Source organism: Lynx rufus, unplaced genomic scaffold (assembly GCF_022079265.1).
Source record: "Lynx rufus isolate CCGP_SWC_20201006 ecotype Redwood Valley unplaced genomic scaffold, mLynRuf1.p SCAF_8, whole genome shotgun sequence".
In the NCBI taxonomy this organism is placed as follows: Eukaryota; Metazoa; Chordata; class Mammalia; order Carnivora; family Felidae; genus Lynx; species Lynx rufus.
In genome coordinates, this window is record NW_025814896.1 from 772,886 (window position 1) to 793,074 (window position 20,189).

At 62.0% G+C, this 20,189-nt stretch overlaps 1 protein-coding gene across 1 annotated transcript in view; it reads left to right on the top strand.

The window, feature by feature from the left end:
* Positions 1-20,189, top strand: part of KCNQ2 (potassium voltage-gated channel subfamily Q member 2) — a 52,451-nt gene that overhangs the window by 2,324 nt on the left and 29,938 nt on the right. Inside the window, exons 2-6 of the mRNA XM_047069374.1 lie at positions 14,347-14,437; positions 15,113-15,239; positions 15,713-15,888; positions 16,598-16,723; positions 19,593-19,703. Coding sequence (XP_046925330.1) covers positions 14,347-14,437; positions 15,113-15,239; positions 15,713-15,888; positions 16,598-16,723; positions 19,593-19,703 — 631 coding nt within the window. The remainder of the gene's footprint in view (positions 1-14,346; positions 14,438-15,112; positions 15,240-15,712; positions 15,889-16,597; positions 16,724-19,592; positions 19,704-20,189) is intronic.

A 20,189-nucleotide genomic window follows, 5' to 3' on the forward strand; every position in this document is an offset into this window, starting at 1 on the left:
AAAGCAGAGCGTGAGGGATGCCCGAGTCTGGTGGCGGCTCTCGTGTCCGTGGGGTCTGTGCTGGGGTCCACCTCAGGTGTCTGTGAGCCTGGATGTCCAGACCTGCGGCGTGTGGGGGCATGGGGGACAGTGGTCCTCGCTGCCCAGGCGGCCTGCTCAGCCCCTTCCTGCTTCTCTACCGAGGGCACAGAGCTCTCTCCGCACCCCTCCCCCCCCCAACCCCCCCCAACCCCCCCCAACCCCCCCCCCCCGCCTCGCTCACTGGCAGGAGGGGAGCAGAGGTCTCGGCAGCTGCTGGGTTCGACACTTGAGTGCAGTCACGGAATGTGCAGGCCTCAGTCTTCCCACAGTGAAATGGGCATCATACTCCCTGTTCCCAGGGCCCCGGGGACCTGAGCTGCTCTCTCAGGGTGGCCCGGTGGCTCTCCCCGGATGGTGACGTGTCTCCTGCCTGTTTTTGTAGCTCCTACTCAGCCCCCAGGCCCCCAGGTGTGGAGTTCTCCCCCGTCCCTGTGCCCGTGCTTGGGGTCCAGCCCCACCCTGGTGCTGGTCTCCTGCTCGAGGCCCAAGTTACTCGACGGTGCGGCAACCCTCGCATCCCCTTGCCCGGCACAAGGACTGGCCCGAATCTGAGTGTCATTTGGTTTGTTGATTCATTAATTAAATGAAGTCCAAGCCCCTCTTCCCTGCCTGGCACTGAGTGGGCCTGGGGAAGCCAGTGGAGGGCAGGCACAAGGCCTATACGGTCTGTTCCGGCCAGAAAGGAGTCCTCGGGCCTGGGGCAGCCCTGAGCCCCCTGGGACCACGTTTCTTCTCCTTTTGCCACCACAGCCTGGCTTCTGGAAGATGGAGGTGTGCCAGCCCCTCTGGGTGTCCCAGGGGATCCTGGGGGCAGTGGTTCTCAGAGGTGGGGAGGGAGGGTGGCCGCCCTGTGGCCTCCCGGCTTGGTGGGCCTCAGGCAGGTTCCCCCTCTTCCGTCTGTGGAAGGGGCTTTCTCCGAAGACACGCCTCTGGGACCAGAGCTATGGCCATCACTCCTTCCTGGTGTGAGCTTTTTGAGACCTGCTTCTGGAGACAGGAGCCTTCCCTGCGTCAGGGGGGATCCGACACCGGCTGAGGTGTGGGCCCTCCTGGGCAGAAACAGCTGGCACTCCCCCCCCCCCCAGCCCTGACGCCCCTGGAGGGTCCCTTCCTCTGCTCGTAGCGAGATAGACAGCCGGCCCCGGCTGACCTGCCCCATGTGACGGCCCACCCAGATTCGGGTGAGCAGCCCAGGCTGCACGTGGGTCCGGGGTGAGGTTGCCGGGGACCTGACCGTGTTGTCAGCACTGGGTGGGGCCCTGTGTTGAGGACCTGGGCGTGTGGGGTGGGAAAGGGGCCAGACTCAGCTGCAGGAGGCCCACAGATTTTCCCCACCCCCCTCCTCTCCTCCCCACTGCCTGCCCCTCCTCACTCCTCAGGCTGGAGCCTCAGGGTTCGGACGTTCTGTGCACCCTGACAGCGGGGGCGTTTTTGTGTGAGAGGGTTTTCGAGATAGAAGGTCTGGAGTTTCCATGACTTTCTCAAAGCGGTCGTGAGCCACAGAAAAGGCCTAGGCCACCTTTCAGGGGTGTGTCCCCCGCGCTCGATGGGAGTCCTTCAGGGGGATCTCCTTAGGGTGGTCTCTCTGGCTGCAGCTGGGGGTGGGGTTTATTTTGTGTCTACAGTGTGCGGGTCTCGGATGTGTCCCTGGGAGCCTGGGAGGTGCCCATTCTCACTGGTGGGGAGACTGAGGACAGGCCAGGTTGAGAGGGTTCCGGAGCTGCCCCACTCAGGCCGAAAGGGGTCTCTGCCTTGGAGATGAGAGTTTGGGGGTACAGATTGCTTAACCTTTCCAACATCTGAAAGCCACTTTAAGTTGCCAGGATGAAATTGCATTTAAAATAGGCCGGGTGGAAAATGCCGGTGACGGCCACGGGGCTGAGCCCGTGAAGTCTGGGCTCACTTGACTGGCTCACTTTTTGTGAGCTGTTTTCTCTTGGGCTCGACTGCCAAGCCCTCTGTGTCCTCAGATGGCATCTGCTGTGGGGCCGGTGCTGGGGGCTGTGGGGCCCCGTGTGACCTCTTGCCCCCCCCCCCAGCAGCAGGCTGGGGTCCGGGGCTTCATGGCCTTGCTCCAGTCCCCTGCGTGGCCTTGGCTAACCCAAGTGGGGTCACACTGTTGGCCCGCACAGGCCGCCTGCTGTCCCCTCCCGCTCATCTGCCACCGGTGGGCCACCTGGGTGGGAGGTGGAGCCTTGGCCCTCAGCCTTGACCCTGAGTGTTGGCCACTCTGTTCCTTGGTCTGACCGCATTTGGGGGTTGAGTGTGGCCCCGGGGCGGTGGGTGGCAGGGTCCCTCCTCTGCTGACGGAGCATTCTGTGTTTCCGGAAGAAGGCTGTATTCTCAACTGCTTTCCAGTCGCAGACCTCTCTATAGGCCTGGGGAGAAAGTGTCCACTGGGACTTGGAGAATCTTATGGAAATTTCCACAAAGGTGGGAATGCCAGGAGAGTTGTGGTTTCCAGGGAAACCGGGGCTTAGCAGACCATCCTCGCTGGCCTGGAGACCTCGGGCGTCTTTGCAGAACTTCCCACCCTCCGTTGAAAGTGAGATCACTCTGTACCAGTATAACATTTTTTGATCACTGTCCACTGTCACACGGGGTCAGTCTCCACACACATTCTTGGGTCTGCAAGGCGATAGGGTAGGTGGGAGGCTCAGTGCTGGACAGCTTCACAGATTCAAGCAGAAAAAAAATCTCGGTTTTATTAGAAATCCGTACAAGTCAAATATTCCAAGTCCGAAGTCTCAGAAGGAGGGAGGCTCGGCTTGGCTGGTGACGTGGGCACCACTGTGTGTTGGGGACCCTGAGACCCCAGATGCTCACCATGTGGTGGGAGAGCCACCCTGCTTCTAACAAAGCTTAAACCCCAGAAGGTCAGGTTACTGAGCCAGATTACTTCCAGGAGGCATAGGCTGAGTCCGGATGGAGTTCCTTTTTTTTCTTTTTTTAAAGTTTATTTTTATTTATTTTGAGAGAGAGAGAGAGAGAGAGGGACAGAGGGAGAGAGGAAGAGGAACAAGTCGGGGAGGGGCAGAGAGACAGGGAGAGAGAGAATCCCAAGCAGGCTCTGTGCTGACAGCACAGAGCTTGACATGGGGCTTGAACCCATGAATTTCGAGATCATGACCTGAGCTGAAATCAAGAGTCGGATGCTTAACTGACTGAGTCCCCCAGGCGCCCCTGGATGGAGTGCTTCCAGGTTGGGTTTTACCAGTTTATTTTAGTTAACACGTTAATCCGCAGATCTTTGTTAATACGTGCGCTCCTGCCTGACCGAGGCAGGCCCCGTGGGTCTCTGCATGAGCGTTACTCGGCAGATGTTCTGGGTCCTTGTTAGTGGAGCCACAGGGCTGCCTTTGGGAGCTGGCTTTCTACCCGTCCCGTAGAAGGTATAAGGTCCAGAGGACTGAGCTTTTGGGACATTTCACGGGAGGCACTGACAACGGGGTCTTGGCTGAGGGGAGGGGAGACCCCTCAGAGGCTTGAACCTTCGTGCGGGACAGGGAAGCCCACGGAGTGCGTGTTCTGTGCCCCCTGAGCGTCTGCCCGAGGCTGGACAGGGCGGGTGGGGCCAGAGGCAGGTCTGGGCGTCAGGACCCGTCCTGTTAGAAGGCTCATGATGGCGGATGGGCCCTGGGCTGCAGGCTGTTCCCCTTCGGGGGCAGAGCTTATAAGGGACATCGGTGACTGGTGTGTGCCCAATGTCTTGTTACCGTGATGGTGCTGGGATACCTCTCAGGTGGCTCTTTTTAAGTATTCTCAAGTACAAATGTTGGGTCGTTCCTGGATGGACGTTGCAGGGGGCGCGTTGGTAGCAGATGTCACCACGTTCGCCCTCGCTGAGGTCATGCTGTCTCAATTCCTCCTATTGGGTGTGTCACTTAACCGCTCACTATTCATGGCGTGACGTTGTAGCCAGTGGAGATGGTCCAGAGGGCACGTTCCTGTGAAAGACGGCGAGTGGTGGGGACCCCTAGCTCTAGGCTCACCTGACTGGGGTCCTGCCTCCACTGACGTCCCGGGACTGAGTCTTCTTGTCTGTAACGGGGGCTAAGAGCTCCGTGTTCATCTCCTGCAAATCATTCGGCGTGGTGTTTGATGTGTGTGGCGCTCACGAAGCTCGTGGCCGTTGTTGCCAGGTCTCCGTGGTTGTGGCTTAGCAAAATGAAAAGCGTCGTCCTGCATAGAGACTGGTCAGACAGGTGGACAACGGTCAGCAAGCATGTCCTGGACAGCGCCCTCAGCCATCTGCCCCTCGGCCCAGCCACGGCCAGTCCTCAGCCATCAGCCAGTAGCCGGGCCTGGATCAGGAGGGTTGTGGCTGCTGTCAACGAGCCCGCACGTAAACTTGAGGCCTCTGACACTTCAGACGCTTGCTTGTGTGTTGCAGGGGGACCTGCTGTTTTCCTGAAGGAAGTTGCTTGCTCTACAGCCGCCTGGGTCCGGGGACACGTCTTCTGTTCGCAGCCGAATGGCACACATCCCCAGCATCCTGAACCTCCAGACATGGAGGCAGAACGGTTTGGGCTCGAAGAACACCGTCGCGGGTGGGTTGGACGGGCGGACTCTTGGGACCCGAAAGAACTTCGCCGGGGACATCTGGTCTCCACCCGGGGGGCCTGACCAGCCCCCCCCCCCCAACCATCCTCGGCTAAGTCATGTAGTGACTTAGGTGTGTGTGGGCCTCAAGGCTGAGCCCACCTTCGACCGCGCTGTCCCCAGAGCGTGGGAGACGCTGCGGGCACGGCTGCTTTCTTCTGCAAGGCTGGAGCTCAGTGGTGCTTTCCAGCAGCAATGCGCTGACAGCTCCAGCAGCCTCTTAAAACGGCTCCTCACTTGTGACGATGCGCCGGGCCGTCGCTGCGGGAGGAAGTGTGTCTTCCTGTTGTGGCTGTGTGGCACCCGTCGACCCTGCCCAGCAAAGCTGGAACAGCTTAGCTGGGTCCTAGGTACGAAGAAGAGGGCCGTGCAGACCTAAGATTGTCCCCAGAGAACAACGTCGTCTGTGCTGGGGGGAGGGTTTTGAAGAAAGCAGTGCTTCTGGAAATGAGTCCCGTTTGTCCTTGTCCCCGGGGCCCCTTTCAGCAGCTGGGCCCCACCCTTCGCGGTGGTGGTGCGTCGCACTGATCCGTTCGTTCTCAGCTCCCTTTCCCGGCTGCTGGTGGCACAGTGGTGAACCCCCGGAGTGAGTTTGCTCTCCTTCTGTAGTTCTTGGGGAGGTGCGTGCGTGTCAGAGAGGGTCAGCAGTGGCAGAGATGGCTCTCCCTGTAGCCTGTTCCTCATGTGAATTTAAAAAGCCGGGGCCACAGAGTCGGAGGGGAGGGGGTCTACGGGCTGTTCAGTAGATGGACTGGTCTGGAGCTGGGGGCAGGGAGGGCTGGAGTTTTTATTGTTTGAAGCTGGTCTAGGTCATGCTGAAGGCCCTGAGGACTGCAGGGTCCCTGGACTGGGGGCCCTCCGGCTGAGCTGCCCAGGGGCAGCTGTCCGCTCCACATTTCCAGGGGAGTAGGTGCTCCTAGAATGATTTGCTCTCAGTAAGTTTGTGCGGCTTTCTCTGCAAGCGTCTTGCTGAGCGTGGCAGGATGGGTCCTCGTGGGGCGCCCAAGGGGACTAGGCTGGGGGCTCATTGTGGGGAAGGAAGGGCCTGGTATAGTCACACTGATGGGCACTGGCTGTGGGTCTGAGTGCTGATTAAGGAGCCTCTTGTCCCTAAACCAATCCACCACCAACCCTGCCATACACCTGTAGCCTCACCCTTTCCCGGTGCAGAGAGGGGACTGTGGCCCTTGGGGATGCTGGCCCCAGTGCGGTGTTGAACCTAACCCTTCCTCTTGCCCCCCGGACTCTGGTTCCTGCGAGCTTCAGTCACAGGGGCAGTCAGGTCTCAGAAAGGGGGTCCTCTGACACTTCCCCGAGTCTCCAGGATGATGAGCAGGGGTGGGAACAGGATTGTTTTCAGGTGCTCCACACACCTGCTGTCCATCAGCCCCCAGATGCTGAGGTTAGGACCCCAGGCGAGTGGTCATGGACTCAAGGCCACTTGATGGTAAGTGGGGCAGCCGGGATTCAGGCCTGGCAGGTGCTGGGTCAAAGAGGTCATGGCCTTCTCCAACAGCCCCCACAAATGGGAGAGGTGACCTGACTTTGGGGGGGGGGTTCTGGCTTCCCCCCCAGCCACCAGCTGCCCAGAATCTTCGTCCCACTGCTTAGCACCTGGGGTTGGTTGAAGGGAAGGGATGCTGGGGGGACAGGGCCCTGGCTTTCCAGGCGGCTCCTTGCAGAGACCATGGAGGTTGGGGCCACGGCTGCTCCCCTTGGGGGAAATGGGGGATGGGTGTGTTCCGGGTCAGCCCTGAGCCTGACTTTCATCTCCAGGACGTGCTGCAGAGCTGAGTGTCATTAGTCTTTACTGGTTATCTAGCCTGAATACAATTAGGTCTCTAATTTTTTTGGATTACTTGGAATAATGTTGTAAATGTACAGAAAGTCCTAATGGGAGTCATTGGGAACAGTGTACCCGGATGTCCCTTAGTCATCTGTGATGGTGGCAGGTCGGCTGCTCACAGTGGATGGATGGGTAGTGCCGAGTGAGCCCGGCCGCAGAGGGCGTCCCCCTGGATTGTTCCTGGTGGCCTGCAGGGTGCGGCCGTCCCCTGCCCGGCTGCACTCCTTCCCCCTAGGTCTTGTCTGCTTTGCTCTTTCCGTCCACGGAATTAGAGAGCTTAGAACTTGTGAGTTTGCTTTTCCATTTAGGCTTGGAAAAAAATGTTTGAAGTGTTTGGAGGAAAAGGCCAGTTTCTCCTGGGACCCCAGGTTTGTGGGGAGGTGGTGACAAGCTGCGGGAGGCGCAGAGAGAAGCCGGTTCACTGGGAGAGGATGTGGAAGTGCCGATTCTGGCCCAGCAGCCGACGGGTTGGCACAGGAGCCTGCCGGGCCCATGGGAGTTTGTTCACCCACAGACAGAGCCTCAGTGAGCCTCCCTCAGGAGGGCAGGGCCTGACCCAGTGTGCTGTTCATCACGTGCACAAGGGCAGAGCAGGGGAGCATTTTGGAGCTTAGGTCCCAGATGGGGTTTAGAAGAAGGCAGGTGGGTTTCCCTTGGCCTATCCCAGGCCTGTGGGCAGGAGAGGGTGCTGGCCATGGTGCTGGCCATGGTGCTGGCCACGGTGCTGAACAGGAGCCCACGGCCCTGGCCCTTCATGGGCACCAGCCAAGGCCCGTGGGGCGTGAGGGGCCCCTTGGCCCCTTGGCTGGTGCTGGGGAAGGGGCTGGGGAGGCTGCACAAGCACCAGCCCTTTTCACCTGGACCACTTGCTTGCATCTCCAGATTTAGCTTGTGCTCCCAGCGATCCTTTCTTCCCAGTTAGCATTCTTGCCTGCGTGTCTGAGGCATGTGTGGTTTAACTAGCCAAAAGCTGTATGAATGTGGCATGGACGGAAAGCAGGTGTTTCAACCCTGCCTGAGTGAGGGGCGCCAGCAGCTTCTTAAACCATTGGGTATGGTCTGTCGTCTTTGCTGATGACAGAAATAATACACACCCCTCGTGGGGAGCTGGGAAGATACAGTCAAACACGGGAAGAACGTTTGTGTCACCTGACTTATTTTCAGGCATCTGTGCCCATCCTATGCGTTTTTTAAACGAGATAGGATTCAGACTTCTCTAATCCTTTTCCACGCTAACGACGTATTGTGAAGTTTCCCTTTGGAATTACATGTGCCTGTTTGGCGAGCACTGGACTTTGTCTCTGTCATAAGAGCTCCTGGTGCTCCCTGGGTGACAAGGTGGCCCTGTCCCTGACTCCCCTCACCTTGTGCCCTCAGTGGCTTATAGCTTGGGAGGAGACAGTGGCTGTGGGTGCTGGCCTGGAGAATGGACCCCACGCACATGCCTGGGGGAGGACTGGGACCGAGGAGGGGGCATGTTAAAAAGGGGTTCTGCCTGTGGGTGAGCCTCCTGTCACTTGGAGGCATGTGAGTGGAGTCCAAGAAAACACTCACTAGGGATGATTTTAGGGGACCGGTATGCCAGAGCTGTGAGCCGTGGGAGCACAGGGGATGGGCCAGCCCAAGGGCCAGTTGGAGGCTCTTCAGGAAGAGTCTGGGGGAGACTGACCCTGGGGGAGGCAGGCCTGGCTGTCCCATCAACATCAGGGGGCAGTGGGGCAGGGAGGCAGGTCTGTTGGTTCCTGTGCTCATGTAGGGAACGTGGGATGTTTTGTGGGGCATGGTCCTAACTGATCCCACTGCTGAGCACCTTCTCCCCAAAAGCTGATGTCTTCTCAGCAGATGACAGTTCTGCTGTGTCCTGACCCCAGAGCTCACATCCACAGCAGTGCTGGCTGCCTCAGAGGAACCCTCCTCGTCCTGCACGAGGCTCCCCTGTGATTGTACGGACGGGCATGAGTTACCTCCGTCATTTCCTCTGGGGTGTGGCCTTGCTGGAAGTGAGCCACATCTACCCTGTTGTGGGTTCCTGTGTGGCCAGGCTCCTCAGACAGGGCCAAGCCCCTCCTGGTCTCAGGACCCCCATGCTCTGCCTTTGGAAGCTCTCTGGGTCCCTCTAGGACACAGGCCTCCTACCCACGGGCCCCTTCTTTCCAGTTCTTACCAGTGGTGTTTAGAGACTGCTCAGGATGCACCACTGAGCCTTGTCTGAATGGGGCCAGGGGCTGCTCTCCAGTTGGATCTGACCTCACGAGGGCCATCTTGGCTGGCATGCGTCAGGATGCACATGCCACCCCTGTGTGTGGGTTCTGGCTGTGTACTCGGGGGCCAGCAGAGAGAGCAGGAGAGGAAATGAATGGACCCCTGCTCAGAGGGTACCAGTGTAGGAAGGCTGGGCAGCCTGTCAGAAACCTGAGGACAAGGAGGAGGCAGCCCTATGGTGGATGTGCAAGCAGGAAAGAACTCCAGGCAGTAAGAGGAGTGTGTGCAAAGGCCCTGGGGCAGGGACGCTGGCTTGCGGAAGCTGAGAAATAAGACAAGAGGGGAGCGAAGCACACTTCCTATCTCTGGTGGGGGTCTCTGGTGGGGGTGGCAGGTGTTTGCAGTGGGGCATGGTGGACACGGGACACAGGGTGCATCAGATGGAAGAGCCAAGATGAGGTCTTTGGAGGAAGGGAGACACCTAGAAGGGTTCTGACTGGAGGCTGTGAGCCTGGAGGAGGTCACAATCGCCTATGAGAAGGGTGGGGTTGGGGAGGCAGAGAAGACCCAGGAGCGCAAAGTAGGGACTGCGGCGCAGCCCCTGTGTGGGCGGGGTGTGGGGTGGGGGGAGCCCCTCGGCTGTGCTCGCGTGAGCCAGGTGGTAATTACCCCGGTCTCCCAGGATCGAGCAGGAGGCACCTGGGGAAATGGCCTTTGTCGTGTGCTGAGCCAGCGGGCTTCCTGCCCGGGCCCCTTGGGTTCAGTCCCTTTGCACACCTCCCAGTCCTGGAGCACCTGGCGCTTCACCAGGATGCTGGCTCTCTTGGGGAGGGGGGCAAGGTCTGCAGTGGGCAAAAGGGGGGCTGGGGGCCCCTGTGAACTTGGGGCTTCTGATGGGTGGATGACTAAGGGGCGAGGCTCAGGGAGGGAAGGACATCTGACCTGCATGGCCCCCTGTCCAGAGAGACCTTGGAGGGACCTTGGCCATCCTGGGGTCACTGGCCAGTGGGGGACTTCAAGGGGTCCCCTGAGAGCACCTTCCTGCCCTGGGTGTTGGGAGAGGAAGGGGCATTCGTGTGAAAGGTGTGGCTGTGGGGTGGCCGCGGGCGCCAGTTGGTGGATGGGTGCAGTGAGGTGGGGGTGGGGTCTGGGCAGGCCAAGGCTGTTTATCGGGGACTCAAGGGCCAGACCAAGAGCCGGACCTTCTGAGGTCTGGGACTTCCTGAGTTGAGGCATTCGTCGCACCTCCATCACCTCCCCAGCCTTAGGTGCAGGTAGGTGCCACCAAGAAGCCTCCGTTCTCTGATTAGCAGGCTCAGGTGGGCTGGGGGCAGGCCGCGCCCACGGGTGAGACTTGGCTCCAGAAGAGGGGTCTCAGGAGTGCGGCCTTGGCCTCCCTCCAACGCTGGCGGGATCTCAAAGTGATTTTTCACATCTGGTTTACGCCTGGAGCAGCCGTCAGCAGTCCGGGCTCCGTCGCTACTGGAGATTGCAAGTGGCAGCGTGTCCTGCAGGCAGAGCAGTTCATTAGGGGCGAAATTAGATTCCGGGCTGTAGCGCCGGCTGCAGTCCTAGCGGACGAGGTGAGCGGGAGGCTCCCGCGGCCCCGCGGCCAGTCTGGACGGGAGGGCCTGCTTTGGCCTCACACTGGAAGCTAGCCCAGCCCCGGGCCCTGCTGGGCTTCTGGGCCACCCAGCCCCCAGGGAGGCACAGCCTGATTGGGATGGACATTATTCTGGGGAGAGGGAATGTCTACAGCGGAAGACGGTGCTCAGGCTCGACCCTGAACGGCCACGGTGAGCTGCTTCAGAGCCTCTGTTTTCCCATCTGTTAAATGGGTGAGAACATTTTCTGCCTTTAGGGTTGTCGTGGGCCTGGTGCAAGTAGACTCACTGTGAATTCTAGCCTGGAGGGGCGGGGCTGGATGTCAGAGACCCTTCCCCACTTGCTGAAGAGCAGCTGGTGGGGGCCGGAGGGACAGTGGTGTGCTGGCAACCTTCTCCGATCCCGGCTGCTCCCTTGTTAGATGGTGATCTCACTAAGTACACAGACGAGATTAACAGCCCCAGCCATCTCCTGAGTTAGTCTCTGGAGGCTGTGAAGGGGTCTGGGGCGGGCCTGACCACGGGGGCTTTGCCCTGCCAGTGCCGAGGGACCCTCCCAGTTGGCCCCACGGCAGTGAATCAGGACTGAGGAGCCAGGTGGCAGGGGTTCTGTCATATTTTCCCAGAAAATAAATAATTCCCTGCTGCCAGATGGGGCGAGGGTGTGGGACGGGGAGACGGAAACAGAAGCAGAGGAGTCTCTCCCCGGAGGTGGGCGCTGCCCCTCTGTCTCAAGTGCAGGGGCAGGCAGAGCACGCATGTGCGCACACCCGCACAGGCGCGCGCACGCCCGCACCCGCGCACACGCCCACAGAGCGCACCCCGTGACGTGCAGGTGTGGCTGCAGGCTGACCACCAGGAGGGGCCCCTCTGGCCACTGTGACTGCCTCCACCGTCCTCTGTCTCTCCTGTCACCTCGCGTCTGCTCTGGGCCCCTCCCCGCACCGCTGTCCGTGTGTCAGGACCCCAGCCCTCAGGACCCTGCCAGTCCTCTGCTCAGAGCTCGGGCTGTGGCTCACATGTCCCTCCTGGCGTCTGGCTGCGGTTTCTCCTGCTGCCCGGTGCAGACAGTGTTTGCTGTGGGTCCTGGGGCGCAGCGGCAGGCAGCCAGCGGGGGTGTGCTTCCAGCCAGAGCTGCGTCTCCAGGTGGCCCGCTTCCTCGCTGCTCGTGAGCGTCATCTGAGGTCCCTTGTCACCCTGGCTCCCCCTCCTCACCCCCCCCCCCCCCATCCCGGCCCCTGGAATCTGGGCTGCTTGAGATACTGGTCTCCTTGGCAACCGCTGCCGGAGAATTCGCGATCATAACCATTCTCGGGCTGCGGGGAAACCGCCCCATTCTGGCACCGGGGACGCTTCCTCCCTCCTTTCTTTCCCTGCAGCCTGGACGGTTCCCAGGCTGGAGGGCATGAGAAGGCCCTCCCCCACCCCGGGCCTTTGGGTGCCGGAGGGACCAGGCTGGGATGAGCCTGTGGGGTGGGTAGAGCCACTCACCTGTCCCCATCAGGAGGAAGCAGACCAGCCATCCTGCGCCAGCACAGCGCAGATTTCTATCTGAACGCTTCCTCGTGAGCCACGTCGGTCCTCGGGGCCTGGAGGGGACACACTCTGAGCACGTGGCCGTGCCGTGAGGGGCCCCCGCGGTGGTGCTGGTCTTCCCTGTGCACCGTCCCCAACACCTCTCCTAGGGCGAGGGGTGGGAAGAAGGGCCCCTTCCTCCCACAGCTGTCAGGAGCCGGGACTGAGGGTCACGGGGTCACTGAGGGAAAGGACTGTGGGAACACTGGCCATTTGCAGACCCCTGAGCACCCACAGGAAACTCCAGGTCTGCCCAGGGCCCCAACCGCTGCAGCCCAGGGGCCCCGCCATGGGCTGCGGGGCTTTGGTGACTCTCCCCTGTTGCCTTGCAGGAGGCTGGCCCCTCCTCCAGGCTCCCCAGGGCTGGACCCCACCCACGTGTCCCCATCACCAAGGACACTGTGCTCTGGCATCATGAGGCCAGAGGCAGAGCCCCCTACCACCTTTCTGAGACTCAGTGTTCCCCTGTGTAAGGTGGGTATGAGTGTGGATGTGGCAGGGGGCGTGGCAGGGCACCCTTGTCACCTAGGTGCCTGCAGTTGGGAAGAGGCCTGGAAAGAAGTGCACTCCCCGTTGCTCAGCGGCCTGCAGGGCCAGCTGGGGAGCGAGGGAAGGCTCTGGGATCTGTGGGAGACTCGAGTCCTGGGCCTGGAGGCTGGGCGGGTGGGCGGCCTCTCCCCGTGGGGATCTGCTTGTCTTTGCTGCGGGTGTGGGGTGCCCCACGTGGCTGCCTGCCTCCTTCCTCCTCCTCACGGGTGGGCAGGCCCCACCCCTTTCCCCCGCCTGCCGTCTGTGGCCACCTGCTCCAAAACCTCAGAAGCCGGGTGGCTTCTGCTCGGGTTCACTCTGCTCACCTGGTGGCCTAGGAACATTCACCGTGTCTGGCTTCGGGTTTTTCTTCTCCTGTATTGCTGGTGTGGCCCTGGACATCCCAGTCCCTGCCTTCTGGGAAGGGCTCTGCGTCCGTAGAGCACGGCCAGGCCATTCTGGAATGTTCCAAGATGCCAGTCAGAGCTGCCCTCGGGAAGCAGGGCCGGGAGGGCCCGGTTGCTTTGGGACTTGGGCCTTCCCTTTTTACATCAGGGTAATGTTTTTGTACAGTGTGAGTCTGAGTGTGGACTCTCCGGGTCCCCCCACATGGATGACAGTGGCATCAGGCCCATCAGGCCCCATTCTTTAGTCTCGTTGGACTTGCCCTCTGCTGAGTCCTGGGACCCCCTGTCCTCCCTTTCTCTGGACCACCCCTTCCCTTCTCCCTTCTTGGCCCCACTGATTCCTTTTTGCCTTTGTGGACACCTTCTCAGGGAAGCCTGCCAGATTTCATGTCTCCCCTGGGCTCTCTGCACCTCTGCCCCGGGCCAAGCTGGGCTGGGTGGCCTCCTTGCCGTGGGCTCTCCCGTCACCCGGGCCTCCGGGGTCCTGACCCAGAGCCCTGGAGTCTCCGGGTCCCCCATTCTTGGCAGAGGCACTGTGTGTAAATGCTGCTTCCCCGCTGACTGAGTCGGGAAAAAATACCACCAGGCAGAGAATTATGAATAAATATAAGACACATGAGATAGCTGGACGTTTTTTTTCCAGCGCTCGGTTAATTGAATAAATTGTCTAATGAGCAAAGGAAATTAATTGTGGTTTTGAGATGTGACTGTTTCTTCGCGTGGTTTTGTGTGTGCCAGCGGGCACCGGCTTTGCCTTCGTCATCTGCTGTCCGTGCCTCTGCTCCGGAGTGGGGTGCGCGCCGGGAGCGCCCTCACCAGCCACGCTCCTGGGAGGGTCGTGTGTCCCTGCACGCGGTTGCCCATCTTCGGGGAGCGTGGGGCCGACTGCCCGAGATGCCCTGGGATCCGGCCGATGCCCTGACGTCTGGGGGCTGCGTGTGCCGGCAGGACGTCCAGCTGCAGGCGGCCGGGGGGCAGGGCTCGTGGCGGACCACGCAGCAGCCTCCCCACTGTGGTCTCTCCCCCTGGCACGTCCAGGGTGGCAGTAACACACGGGAGGGGTGTGGTGTGCGGGCCCCTGTCCGGCTTCCCCACACTGTGTGCTTTGTGCCCTCAGACCCCACCTTCAGCCTTTGGACAGACACCCTGGCTGGTGTCAGATGGGGCCTCCTGGTTCCACCTCTCGGGAACCGATGGGTCTTCTGCGCACCCGCTGGGTGCGGCCCGGACGCGGGTCTGCGGCCAAGGCCCCGGGCCGGTGCTCCTTGGAAGATCGGCGGTTTCCGTTTCGGAGCCGAGAAAGGGATGTTACGAACAAGGAGGATGAGTTTCATTGAGGGATGTCCACGCGGTAGCCGGTGTCCCCCCGAGAGCCTGGGGGCCGTCTCAAAGCCCAGGGCTGTTGAGGCAGGAGTCCCGGGGGCGCTGTGGGCGTGCGTGCGGCGTGCTTTTCCCTGGCCCCTCTGTGGCGGCCGCTGACACCCTCTGCCTCTGCCTGCAGCTTCCTGCTGGTTTTCTCCTGCCTCGTGCTGTCCGTCTTCTCCACCATCAAGGAGTACGAGAAGAGCTCCGAGGGCGCACTCTATATCTTGGTGAGCCCCCGCGGGTGTGCAGCCACGGAGGCTGTGGTTGCTGGTCCATCCCCATCCCTCCGAGCCTCTGACCCCCCCCCCCCCAACCTGCTCCTGCATGAGCCTGGCCTCCCCCGCAGAGACGCCCTCCCCCCCCCCCCCCCACTGTGGCCCGTGCTCTTCCAGCTCCAGCCTGGTGGACCTGGGCCCCTTCCGGCCTCACCTCCTGACATGAGCCATCTCGCAGCGTCCGCCACGACTGTCACAGTGCTCCCACCCACTTCTCCCCACACACGGTCCACCCCGCTGCCCTCCCTGTGTCCCCACAGCATCTGACAGCCACCCCACTCCCCCACCGCTTCCCCCCCTGCTCACTGGAGCCTGAGGGCCCAGGCGGCCCCCTGGCCCCGAGGTGTGGGGTGTTTCCTGGCGGGCGTGGGCGTGGGACGGGGGTTGAGAAGCTGACAGCAATTGACAGGCAGGGGCGGGCGCCATGGCAACCACAGAGCGATGTCTCCGTTGCCGTTGGCGACAGAGGGGCCGCTCGAGGAGGCTGATCCGGGTCCAGAGTGTGGGACCCCTCCCACTGACACCGGCCCACACAGGCCGGGCCCCCCCACCCTAACTCCCGCTCAGCCAGGCTGGTCCCAGCCCTGACGCAGGCCCGGGGGTGGCTCAACGCGGCCTCTCCTGCAGGAAATCGTGACCATCGTGGTGTTCGGGGTGGAGTACTTCGTGCGGATCTGGGCGGCCGGCTGCTGCTGCCGGTACCGTGGCTGGAGGGGGCGGCTCAAGTTTGCCCGGAAGCCTTTCTGCGTAATAGGTGAGCGGGGTGCGCGTGTGCACGTGTGTGTGCACGTGTGTGTGTGTGACAGGTGAGCGGGGCGTGTGTGTGTGTGTGTGTGCACGTGTGTGTGTGTGACAGGTGAGCGGGGCGTGTGTGTGTGTGTGTGTGTGCACGTGTGCATGCAGGCGGGGGCTGCCAGCTCCGGGAAGAGCTGAGTGTGCGTGGGCACGGGAGGCGGGCTGAGGCTGAAGCTGAGGACTGGCTCCTTCTGGAAGTTTCTCCCAGCTGCCCTCTTGGCATCCGAGCCCGTGGTGAGCCCGGCCTGGTGGCGGGAGGAGGGGACAGGTGGCAGGGCGGCAGCCGCGCCGGGCAAGGCGGGACCAGGTGGACGGCCGTGGCGTCCCCGTGTGCTGCCACGCGTCCACGTGGCTGGGGGCCCCGCCCCCGTCTGCGCCAGGCACAGAGGTGCAGGGGGCCGGCCCCGCCTCGAGCCGCGACGTCCCCCGCAGACATCATGGTGCTCATCGCCTCCATCGCCGTGCTGGCCGCTGGCTCCCAGGGCAACGTGTTCGCCACGTCGGCTCTCCGGAGCCTGCGCTTCCTGCAGATCCTCAGGATGATCCGCATGGACCGGCGCGGCGGCACCTGGAAGCTGCTGGGCTCCGTGGTCTACGCCCACAGCAAGGTGAGCGCTGGCGCGGGGTCACAGCCCCGCTGGACCGAGCCCAGGGGGCGGGTCAGCTGGGAACCGGCCCACCCCCTCTTCTGGGGGCGTCTCTCCGGGACCCGGTCCGTCTGGCCGTCTCCCTCCAGAGCGGCTGTTCTGCGGCTCTCGCTCTGTGCTTGGCGGGTGAGCCTGGGTCTGTGCCGCCCGGGCTCCCAGCGGCTGCCCCGAGGCGCCCCCTGCCCCACGTCCTGGCAGGAGCCCGGCCCTGTGTCCCAGGCAGCCCCCCCCCCCCCGAGGCCCACACTGCACCCCGCCAGCCCACATGGCCTCCTTTGCTGTCCCTGTCTGAGTCCTGAGGCTGGACGGGGCGGGGGTCTGTCCCCAAGGAGGCCTGCTCCAGGCGTGGGGAGGTGCGACAGGTTCTCAGCAGTCCCAGATCTGCAGCGGGAATGCCTCCCCATACCTGGTGGCCGGGGTGAGCCGGGCTGTACTGAGCGGCCGTCCTCTGGGTTTGGGTGAGCAGGTGCGGGGGCCACGTGGCAGAGGGACCACACAGCCAGGACCACACACACACCATCCCTCCCGCCCCCGCAGCAGCCCTGTGCTAAGGGCCATGCGGCCAAGCAGGTGCCGGCCGGGGCTGCCGAGGGCTCTGTGGGGACAGAGAGCTGGATTGGGCGCGGTGCCTGCTGGGGCCAGGGAGCCAGGATGTGACCCTCTCTTTCAGGAGCTGGTGACTGCCTGGTACATCGGCTTCCTCTGCCTCATCCTGGCCTCGTTTCTGGTGTACTTGGCAGAGAAGGGCGAGAACGATCACTTTGATACCTACGCCGATGCCCTCTGGTGGGGCCTGGTGAGTCCTGGCAGCTGGGGTCATCGTCCTTCACTGGGGACCCGCTTGCTTGGCACCGCCTTCCTTGGGGGCCCTCCTCCTGCTGTCCCCCACCCCACCTCCAGGATGTGCCCCCTGCCCCCAGGGCATGGCAGAGTCACAGGGGCTCTCTGGCTGCAGAGGTCTCTCTGGGGCTGGGCAGTGGGCGGAGAGGCCCTGCCTGGTCACCCACCTTCCTTACTGGCCACCGATGTGTGAGGCCTCTGTGCTGGAGGGAGGAGGGGACAGCCCTTCTGTCACACGGAGAGTCTGGAAAAGCGAAATCGAGCCCCTGGCCCTCCTGGGCCTCACCTTCCAGGCTGCCCGTCAGGGCAGGCAGAGAGTCTGTGGGCCCACAGCCCCTGCTCACGGCCACCCAGCTCCCAGGGCCCCGGAGCGCCCCTCCCCTGTCACCCGCCTCTTCCTGGGCCAGCCTCTGAAGGGGCCCTCCCACCCTGCATGGGGTAGCGCTGTGTCTGTGGCCCTGCCCTGTGGGCGTCATCCCCATTAGCTGGATGGAGCCTGGCCTGGCTCCTTGCCCAAAACCACGGATGTCCCCAGGCAGGGTGCTGGAATGCCCCAAGGGTGCCAGGCGCTTGGCCTGGGGATGAGTGGCTGGTCCTGGGACCCCATGCCCCCTTCCACAAATGCTGGCTGCGTGGCCTTGGGCAGATACTTCAGATCCAGTGGCGAAAGGAATATGTAGCTTTTACACGCATCTCAGTGAGAACGCACTTTGTCCAGAATCACCTTATCGATTGCCGTGCAGCCTGGAGTCTGTGTGCTGTGCCCTAGCCGAGCGGGAAGGAGCAGGGTGGGCCATGGGCCAGTCGCCGGTGACCAGGCTTGCCCTGCCCCAGGCCTGGTTCGTGGGCCATGGCCTTCCCATCTTGAAGAATGGAACCGAAACGGCTACTTAAGTGTTTTATCCAAGTAGTACTTAAACATGATGAATAGTGTGTGCGTGTTAGAGTGACCACGCAGTTCCCCCGCACTCCCTCCCCGCCCTCTGGGCAGGGCTCCTGTGGCTTTTCTCGGGGTTTGCCTCCATGCTCCCAACAATATGCTTACGCTGCTGTTTCCGGATTTAAACTTCAGACGTGAATTATTCACTCTGTGCTGTGACAGAATGAGGTGGTGCCCCGTCCCCTGTGCTCGTCATTCTTGGAAAACGTCCAGCCTGAGCCTCCCCTTTCTTCTGCCCTGTAGGCCTGCGCGGCTGTGGGGGACCCTCGCGGGGGTTGGGGAGTCTCCACAGCTCGTCCCGCCCAGGCCCGCCCCGATGCCCACCTCGAATCTGCCCTCATTTTGGAGGAGCAGGCCGATGGCTTTCTGAGAGTTTTCTCAGACCCGGGCGTCTGCGAGGTCCCACTCCCACGCCCTCCCGGCTGTCGGGAGCCACACTTCCGGGATCCTCTCCCACGTGTTTCTGGAATGTGGCTGGGTGGGGGGGTTCTCCTGTGCACGTGAGCTACCTCGTTGCCCTCCCTCCGGGCCCAACGGGCTTCAGGATGTGTCCTCTTATCTCTGTCTGTCTCCTCACCCCTTGTGCGGTCCCGAGGAGGCGTCTGGAGCCGTACATCTCCGCCTGCTTGATTTTAATTTCATTTTCAAGATTCCTTTGTCATATGGATATGATTTCTTCTGTGTGAGGACCAAGGTGTCCGGCCACAGAGTGGCCCCGTGGACTCCAGGTTTCTTCCCACCTCCTGACCCTGAGCCCCTCCTCCAGGTCCTACCCTTGCTCTCCAGGCTTCTTTGCACAACTTTGGCGTTTTTGCAGAGAGTGGTGGTTTGAAGCGTTTCCTGTCTTTAAAATACGCTTAGTTTATGTTAAAAATCTTAACTGTAATCCTCACACAAGGTGAAGATTCTACCAGGGAAGCTTTATGGTGAGAAGTGGGTCTCCTTCCTGCCCACACCCACTCCTGGCTGCCCTTCCTCATTACCTGTGACTTTCCAGAACTTTCTGCACTGGCGGGAATGGGGACGGTGGCCCCTCGCCTGGGCCTGTTTCTTGCTGTATGTAAACAGGCCCTGAAGGTCCTACCCCCGGGGCCTCCATTTACCCAGGGCGTCTCCCAGACTCATGGCAGGCCCTGTGCAGCACCCGGGGACAGCTTCCAGGGGCTGCAGGTGGGTGGTGACAGGTGCCCCTGTCCCCAACAGCGTGAGCCCATCCCCACTGGCAAGTCTGCTAGGGGCCACCTGGGGCTTGCTCCACGGGCAGCGGGCCCTCCTGTGTGCCCAAGCACCCCTCTGCGTCGGTGCTGTTCTCCCCACTGTACAACAGGGCAGCTTGCACTCCGGCCACACCTCTGGGGACCCTTCCCGTTCTGGCCTTATGTCACCTCCACACGTCCCACCACACGGTCCCCATCCTGTCCCCATCATCTGTCCCCCGGGGCTCCTGCTCAGCACCATTCCTGTCCAGCCCCTGACTCTGCACTTCCTGGCTGCTGCCTGGCCTTGAGCCCAGAGCTGCCCCCGCCTCCGTCCTGGGGGAGGCCGCTTTGATGGGTTCTTCTGCCCTCATGCGTGTGAAATGGTAACACAGGCTTCCGGTGACCCCCACATCCTGCCCTGGCACGTAGGGCAAGACAAAGGATCCGGAGAGTTCTGATGTGGTTGTTGCAGGGGGGAAGGATGGTGATGGGGACCCTGGTCCCCTGGGCCTCGTATGGGTGGCGTGGGAGGGTGGTCCCCGTGCCTGTCCAGCTCACGCCGAGCGGTGTGGGAGGTCGCTGCGTGTAAGACTCCCGGGGGCTTTGGAAGTGTCCAGCTCGGGGTTGCAGGTGTCCACGGCGGTCACTGCCAAGCTGGCCGAGTGACTGGCCTTGCCGCCCTACAGATCACTCTGACGACCATTGGTTATGGGGACAAGTACCCCCAGACCTGGAACGGGAGGCTCCTGGCTGCAACGTTCACCCTCATTGGCGTCTCCTTCTTTGCTCTTCCTGCGGTAAGTCCTGTGGCCCCTCTTGCCTTGGCGAGCCCCTGGGTGGCCACACGCAGCTTGGGGCACCTGTCCACTTGGGGTCCATGGGACGGGAGCGTGGCTGCCAGCAGGGTCCCTGGCACCCCAGGAGCCGCAGGCAGCAGGTATGGTGCAAGGACACCCTTTCCCGGGCTGTGCAGGCAGGGTGCGGGTGGCTTCTGTGAGCCTCCGTGGGAGCACACTGACCTTCCTCCAGCTGTGGCTTCAGACCCTGCATCTGTGGTCACTGTCAGCACCTCCCAGCCCTATGGGATTGACCAGTGGGGTCCCTGTGAGCCAGAGCGTGCTTAGTGGTGATGAGGCTGCCTTGTCAGATCTCCGGCGGGGGGAGGGGGGGTGTTTCTGGTGTCACTCACAGCTGGACAGGTCAGAGGGGTGGCTGGTAGGGACACAGCTGTCTCAGGTGGCTGCCACCCAGAGCTTGGGCTGCACTTGCTTCAGTGCAGGCCA